At 31.9% G+C, this 8115-nt stretch overlaps 1 protein-coding gene across 2 annotated transcripts; it reads right to left on the bottom strand.

Moving 5' to 3' along the window:
• Window positions 1-380: 380 nt before the first annotated feature.
• On the bottom strand, window positions 381-6548 carry LOC149901018 (glutathione S-transferase 2-like). Of its 2 annotated transcripts, none has more exons than XM_090112035.1 (5): window positions 6423-6548; window positions 4228-4364; window positions 3666-3833; window positions 2891-3033; window positions 381-755 (listed from the first exon to the last, which is right to left on the bottom strand). In XM_090112035.1, the coding sequence occupies exons 2-5, from the start codon at window positions 4358-4360 to the stop codon at window positions 585-587; spliced, it is 615 nt and encodes a 204-aa protein (XP_089968161.1). In that variant the 5' UTR covers window positions 4361-4364; window positions 6423-6548; the 3' UTR covers window positions 381-584. The 2 variants fall into 2 exon arrangements, with proteins under 2 accessions (XP_089968161.1, XP_089968162.1); XM_090112036.1 differs by lacking the exon at window positions 6423-6548 and adding an exon at window positions 6016-6169.
• Window positions 6549-8115: the final 1567 nt, after the last annotated feature.

The following is an 8115-nucleotide window of genomic DNA, read 5'->3' as shown; positions in this document are numbered from 1 at the left end:
TTCGCTGTTTATGAGACAAAGAAAAAGGAACAAACATTCTTATGTGCGTGTTTATAATATTATACCATTATTGTAATATGTCGCGTATGGATTTTCATCTATTTAATGATTTTATTAATTGATGAGGTGAGATGATATTTGAAGAAGTTTTACTGAGAAGACTTTCAGACTATTGTTATTGTACCAACTGCAACAGAATCAAAACAATGTGTTTATGTTCTAATTAAACGATAGACAGTCATTATATTTCTGAAACTTCAACAGAACCCGTTCAGTAGTTTTTGAACGAAAGAGTTACAAAAATCCATACAATCATGATATACAATAGTTTCAATATATTTTTGTAGTGGAAAATAAATTTTCCAATTAAACACAGTGCATTAGTTTGAAAGTACAATATATATTCAGGCTGTATACTTATAGGTAGTATTACATAAAGCATTTTTTTACTAGGTATAACAAATTAACAAAATAAGTAAATAACAATCCATAACATTCTGCTTATATCTAAAGATAATTGCATGGTCTTAAAAAATATAATATAAAAAATATATTTTTTGGTAAAGACTTGGTTTTTAAATATCTTAAAAATCACATTTGGGCGCAGCATCACAATATTCCTTAACACGAGGCAGAGAAACTACATTATCATGCAATTTCTTAAGATTTGGGTATTTTTCCTCAAAGTCTGGGATCTGTAGAAGCAATTTGAAACAGTCGTACATTCCGGCGAGGACAAAATCACCCCAAGTTAGCTGAAAATAGAGAAAATAATAAGTCCTACCTACGTATAAACCTGGGATCTTGAAAAATCAACATTTGATAGATATGGTAATACTAGATGTGCCCCGCGGTTTTACCCGCAGTGCTCCGCTCCTGTTGGTCTTAACGTGATGATATATAGCCTTCCTCGATAAATGGGCTATCTAACACCGAAAGAAGTTTTCAAATCGCACCAGCAGTTCCTGATATAAGCGCGTTCAAACAAACTCTTCAGCTTTATAATATTAGTATAGATAAGTATGTATTAGTCAGTTCTTTAAAGAAACGAATCTTCAATGGCGGCGCTTATCATTCCCTCTCGCTCACACACGGCCGTACGGTATGCAAAAAAAAATAGGGTAAAGTAAAATGTATTTAATTTTCCCTGTTATAATTTTTGGAAGAAGTGTACAAATACAACCCTCGAATTTAAGGTTTTTGTGGGGGGGGGAGGGAAGGGGGGAGTGGTGGGAATCCCTACTCCAAAGGGGGGGGGTGAGGAGTCACTTAGTTTCTGAGATATTGGAGTTTAAAGTTTTGAGAATTGCCTTGAAATTGCAAAAAAAAATATGGACAAGAAATAATATGAACTTTTCACAGTAATATCACCAGGTTTCAAATCGTGGGTAATTATTGTACCGGCGAGCCTAATTTTTTTTTTTAGTTTGTAACATTTTCACCATTTATATTTAGAATGACAATTATGTATTTGCTATAGTAAATAATATTTTCTTTAATAATATATTCTTTGGGGAAAGTTGTTCAGTTTATGGGCTAATTACGAGACTACGAGTATTAATGGGGATTTTGTTGCGTTCTGTATATGTCATTTGATAGTTCATATAAATACACAAATATCATAACAAAACAGTTTGTCAACAAACAAATTAAAATAATTAACAAAATAATAAATAAAATAATTATCAATTTACGTTATTTTTATTTTCTTTTTTGCTGATCCTACCATCTGTCAAAGTCAGCTTTGGCCGCCATTGAAGATTCGTTTCTTTATTGAACTAGCTAATACCTATATGTATACTTATAGTCCTTTCCACCTAAGATGATTTCTGTGACACATGGATTTTTGACACGTGTAGAGATGTCTTTACTGAAATCATATCAATTGTATTCGATAATCGATAATATTTTATATGGAAATGAAATCGATTTGAATAAAGTACCAAAATTAGTTTTTTCGGCATTTCGCCAACAATTAACTAAGGAAACTTAGCAAACAACAGCAACAAAAAGTCAACAATAACAATTAGTAACAATAACAGAATACCACGTAAAGTATCATTATAAAAATGCAACTTGTATGCACTCGTACAGACGATTGACTCGATTGACAAACGATCACAAGATGGGCGCCGATTATATGATTTTCCAACTCTATGATTTTTCAACGATCCATTTCATGTACACAAATTGCGTAGGTATTATATTTTTGTGTTATTTTATTTTATTTTTCATTATATTAAACTAAACAATACTGTTTTCGATTTATAAGTTTAAGATGTTTTATTTTTATATTTTTGGCAATAATTCCGCCATAAAATAAAAATATTATGCACTAAAATTATTTTGGCGTTTTAAACATAAAATACGTAATTCGGAACACGATGAAGTGTCACAGGAATCATCATAGGTGAAAAGGACTATAGTATAGATTCGACGGAAGGTATAAACAATAATGTTCAATTATTTTTCCCAGTTCATAATGCCTAAGATAGTTTATCAAATATAAGCCATAAAAAGCCGGTTTGTAGATTAATTTACTTAATTTGGTTATAATATCTCACTCCCTACTTCCCTACTACTATAATATTATCTATAAATGCGAAAGTAACTCTGTCTGTCTGTCTGTTACGCTTTCCGCTTAAACATCTCAACCGATTTTGATGAAATTTGGCACAGACAATCTTTAGACCCTGAGAAAGAACATAGGCTACCTTTTATCAAAACACATAAAGCTAGTTAGTAATAATTATTCCAATAAAGCATGTACGTCAAAAGAATTGCTTTTTTTCTTGCAAGGCATAAAAATTCTACAGTGACGAACGTTTGCTCATTATTTAAATTTGTTCTTGAAACAAATTTTCTTTCTTTCAAATGCTTTAAAGTTTACCTTGCCAAGAGCAATATGTCCGTTATTCTTGGTCACGATGTCGTGAAGACGTTTCAAAGCATCAGGGTAGTAATTATTCTCTAGTTCTTCATGTTTCTTCTTCTTTAACTCAGGATCTGTTTCATGGAACACGTTGGCTGCTCCTTTAACATTAGTAAGGTATAATTTAATTAGGTTTCATTTATTATATTTGAAACTATGGAGATCCAAAAAGTCAGATGCCTTCAGGTCAGAGCTTAACAATAATGAATTTACCAACCGTAATGCACTAGCTTTCAAACAGAAAAGGAATCATCAAAATTAGATCTCACGGTCAAAAGTTCTTAGGTGACAAACCCACAAAAATATATACAGTCGAATTGAGAACCTTTTTTTTTAATCGGTTGAAAACTGTATCAAATTAGCATCAAATTTTTAACAGTTTAGGATGTTATGTGAAAATTGTTGCTTCGAAAATAACAAAATACAATAAATAAGATTAGGTCTTCTTAAATACAAAATAGAATAATATTTCATGAGATGGGTTATGACTTATGAGTCTTGGTTATGAGTATTGACCAATAGACATATTGTCTATTGGTATGACAAAAATGGGCTGATAACCAAGTTATTTTTATTAAATATTTACAGACATCGATTCACTATAATTTTATATGATTTATTGAGAACTTTGCTATACACTTTAAATAAAGATATATATTTTATACAATAATTAGTTTAACTAATTAACTGAAATGTGTGTGTGTTATTTATAACAAACATAATTATTACTTACTTATACGAATGTCGCCAAAGAAATCCACATTCTGGTCAATCTCAAAGTCCTCTTCGATACTGTCTCCCGCGAGACCGTACTTGCGACCCAGGTAGCGGGCTATAGCTATACTTTGCCCGTGTCTTTTGCCGTTAATCTCGAGTACTGGCATCTGGCCGAACGGTGTATCTGTTGGAGAATTTAATTTAAATATTAACAATTTTAAACACAGTTTATTCATTATTTTAGATTTGTGTTTTAGTGTTTGAAACTCTAAAATGAATAAAATCGCAATTAGCAATTAAAATAATGGTAAAACTTTAAAATTTCTTATATATTCAACTTTCGTATGTAGGTGTAGAACTGTAGAAGGAACAGAGAAACACAACAAAAGCTACATTCAAAAAAACTCAAAACTCAAAAATTTATTTATTCAATTAGACTTCTTTTAGAAGCACTTTCGAATCGTCATAACATATTTTTAACATTTACCACCACCATTAGAATTGGTGTCCATATGCTATGTAATATATGTGCCTTATTCAATAAATATTTTATTTATTATACGCAAAGTGGTACGAACTTGGTTTAAGTTCCATCCACTCCTCCTTGGGTACACGTCGGTCGTCAAATTTCTGCCCTCCGTACGCGAGGAGCAGACGCGCGCTCTCTCCCATCGCTTTGAGCGGGAAATAATAGAAAACCACGTTGTCCATTGTCCTGAAAGATGATAATCCTTATTTATTCTTACATAAAAAGTAGCTGCTAGTTACTATATATTTATTTATAAATTTTTAGGCAGATAGCTTAGAGACGGTCATAGGATACTTTTTAATTTTTATCCCTAAAATTTTGAAACAAATTGTTACCGGGGCGGAGCCTAATCTAATTATAAAATAAAAATCGTGTTAGTTACACGATTTGTAGGTTAAGAACAGCTGAACCGATTTTTAATGATTTTTGGGTACGTCGGATTCGTCTCTGCAGGGATAACGATAGATATATAGAACTGATACCAGTTTGAAAAACATGAAAATACAACTAAGTGGTTTAAGTTAGGGTTAGTTAGATACTAATACATATTATAATTAATGCGAAATAATGTTTGTTTGTCTCTGTTTCACATCGCAACGCGAACGGTGCAATTTTATGACGTGACTATAGCTGTGCCCGGTGCGACGGTTTTACCCGCATTGCTGCGATTCTTATAAATATTCAATATAATATCAGTACCAACAGATTTTTGTATGTGCAGATAGACTATTAGAAAGCGCGGTGAAAAGTCTGTCATATCAAATTCATAAGAAAATAAATTATGATACGTGTTTTATTTCTCTAAAAACTGCCATGATATGATAGTTCATCCCATGATAACTACCATGTCATGATAGTTCCTCCCATCCTCTCCCTCCCTCCCTCCCACAGTCGCTACTGTTAACTACCATTGACTACGCGAACGAAGCCGCGGTATAAAATCGTATTGTATGATATTATCTGTGGTTGCACGTAAACTGATATGCAATGCTAATATTATCTTCGATCTTGAAGATACTTGGCGACATAGCTCAAGTGCAGTCAAGTAAAAAATACTTTTGCTGGCTTGCTGCGTAGTTCTTGGAAATTTTTATGTTATTACTTATTACCAAATACCTAATATGTAAATTACATAGGATATAGAAATTTTAAAATAAATGTTTTTTTACTGGTCAAGCTCTTTCAAACTCAAACATTTTTCTTAACAAATAGCAAGGAAAATGGCTTTCCGTTTGAGAGGTATACAAATATCGATGTCAAACTTGTTGCCCCTCTTTTTGCGTCGGGAGATACTAAGTCCGCCCCTCCTTAATTTTTTTATTCCCACTAAAGTGGGGAATTAAGAAACCGTTACACATTAAGGCAGTTGGGTATATGAAACTTATAGCGAAACAAACCGACGAAAATTATAGCAACTACTTACTTAATAAAATAATAATGGCAAAAGTTGTATCTATTTTTTCATCACCTACGATAAAATCGGAACAATAGTCTATTTAACTTATAAATCCAACAATTCATTTTATTTATTAATTAGTAGACACGTAACGATCGACGCTTTCTATTAATTTTATGATTCAGTGAGCTGTATAATAATCATAGTATCTTTTTTTAATAGAATTTCGTTTCCAAAAACAGTAATTTTCAAAAACATATCATGTACGTACCTACTTACAATAAATAAAAATTGCTATCACGACAAGCACAATTTTAAATTCAAGGTTGGCACTCGGCGATAATGCTATAAAAATATGTTATAAAAAGTAACTAACTACGATACTCAAACGATAATTTTCTAATATTTATTATACTTAGTACTATCTGTGATATTACTTACTTTTATAGTATCACGACACTAACTTAAAAAAATACGGTAAAATCCACTCACAAAACAGCTAGATCTGAGTGTTGTAGCCTGACTACCATCTATATATTATTATGGTGACTATTTATAAAACTTGCTGAATCATTGTCGTACATTCGTTATCTAAATCTTAGTGTTAGTAAGTTTACAAGTATCCTGATTCACCAATATTGCAAAAAAATGCATTCTCATGATTAATTTTAAAAACTATTTCACAGTTTACTCCCACAAGATGCAACTTATATTTGGAATTTTCCAGAAACAACTTATCAAACCATTAATTTATTGTAAAAACGCAATTTAAACCCCAACACCAAATACTACCAAATAGCTAATAGTTACAATTTATCTTGTCATAGAATTGTACGATAAACACTCACTCTTATTATCAGTACAAACACGTTTGGTTCGACAGAACGTTTTAGATTACACTGAATAAAGATACTAGGTATACCTACCTAGTGGGGACCGGCTCGCGGAACCTATTGGCTATTATGTTGTTTTGATGTCGTTATATATTATAATGAATTATTCAATGCTAAACTGCTTGTCTAGTCGCCGTGTATGCTTGACAAAATATTTTTAAAAAATCTTCTAATTTTTTTTGGACATCCATTCATCCCGGGCAGCCAACTCTAAACTACAGCTAATTAGCACAATTTTCTTCAATTAATTATACAGATTCTTATTTCTTATCTGTATTATGTGGCAATCCTTGTTATTTACTAGCGGTCCGCCCCGGCTTCGCCTGTGTACATATTTATGTTTTCTCTACATAAGAACCATCCTCGTACTTCAAGGAATATAATAAAAAAAGAATTATCGAAATCGGTCCACCCGTTCACGCGTGATGACGTGACCAAGGAAAACGGGTTTCATTTTTATATAAGCTTTCCCGCCCCGGCGCGGCTCCACTCGTGTGGACTACATAATATTTACTTGATATGTTTAGAATGGTTTATCAGTAAAATCAAATCTTAAAATAACTTGTATCGTTCATTATTATTTATACTTAATCGTAATTGAAAAAATTTAAGCAAATGTACAGTTCTAACAAAACGAAATATCATATTGTTATTCTATGTCGTCGTTACTAGTGGTCTAAGATCCGAACATAAGGCGAAATTCAACGGCGTGATAATAGAATGAGACCAATTTTATAATTAATTTAGTCTATTAAAAAATGTATTAAAAATGGGTTGACTGGGAAAATACTGGACAGGACATTTTTAATGAATTAAATTTTTTTTATTTATTTTTATTTTATATCACGCCGTTGAATTTCGCCTTATGTTCGGATCTTAGACCATAGGTTACGTTGTTAATTATTTTGTTGAACTGTCAAAATATTGCCTATTGATAAAATGGTTCTACTGTGGTTCTACTATCGTGGCCTATCGTGGCCTTATCGTAGATTTGATCATTTCATGAAATGATCGACTTATTAAGGGGTTTGAAACTTTTTGTATGGACGCTGGCATATCGACCTGCCGCCATTTTGATTTTTTTTCAAAATCGCGGCGCACGATTATAGTGGTATGTATGGATAGAGGACACATAGACGAACAAAAAATGTCTCATAACATAGTACCCTAAAGCGTCACATTACCGAGATATTTGGAGGTAAATATTCACTTATGAGTACAACGACAAACACTAAAAATAGACTTATTACGTGTCTATATGCATAATATTATCTCCAAATAATCACTCCCAGGTAGATTATTATTATTACAGGAAGAAATTAGGTATTCATTACATTACTTACATTTTTATGTAATGTATGTATGTTTTTATGTAATGAATGTACCTACTTTCTTCCAATAAACTGTTAATTAATAATAATCTACCTGGGAGTGATTATTTGGAGATAATATTATGCATATAGACACGTAATAAGTCAATTTTTAGTGTTTGTCGTTGTACTCATAAGTGAATATTTACCTCCAAATATCTCGGTAATGTGACGCTTTAGGGTACTATGATATTAGACATTTTTTGTTTGTCTATGTATCCTCTATCCATGCATACAACTTTAATCGTGCGCCGCGATTTTGAAAAAAAATCAAAATG

The sequence above is a fragment of the Colias eurytheme genome, chromosome 17 (genome assembly GCF_061535395.1).
Source record: "Colias eurytheme isolate Ceu_HAF_F1 chromosome 17, ilColEury1 Martin Lab GWU primary, whole genome shotgun sequence".
NCBI lineage: Eukaryota > Metazoa > Arthropoda > Insecta > Lepidoptera > Pieridae > Colias > Colias eurytheme.
Note: the sequence above shows the minus strand (reverse complement) of the source record. Positions and strands in the feature narration are given on the sequence as shown.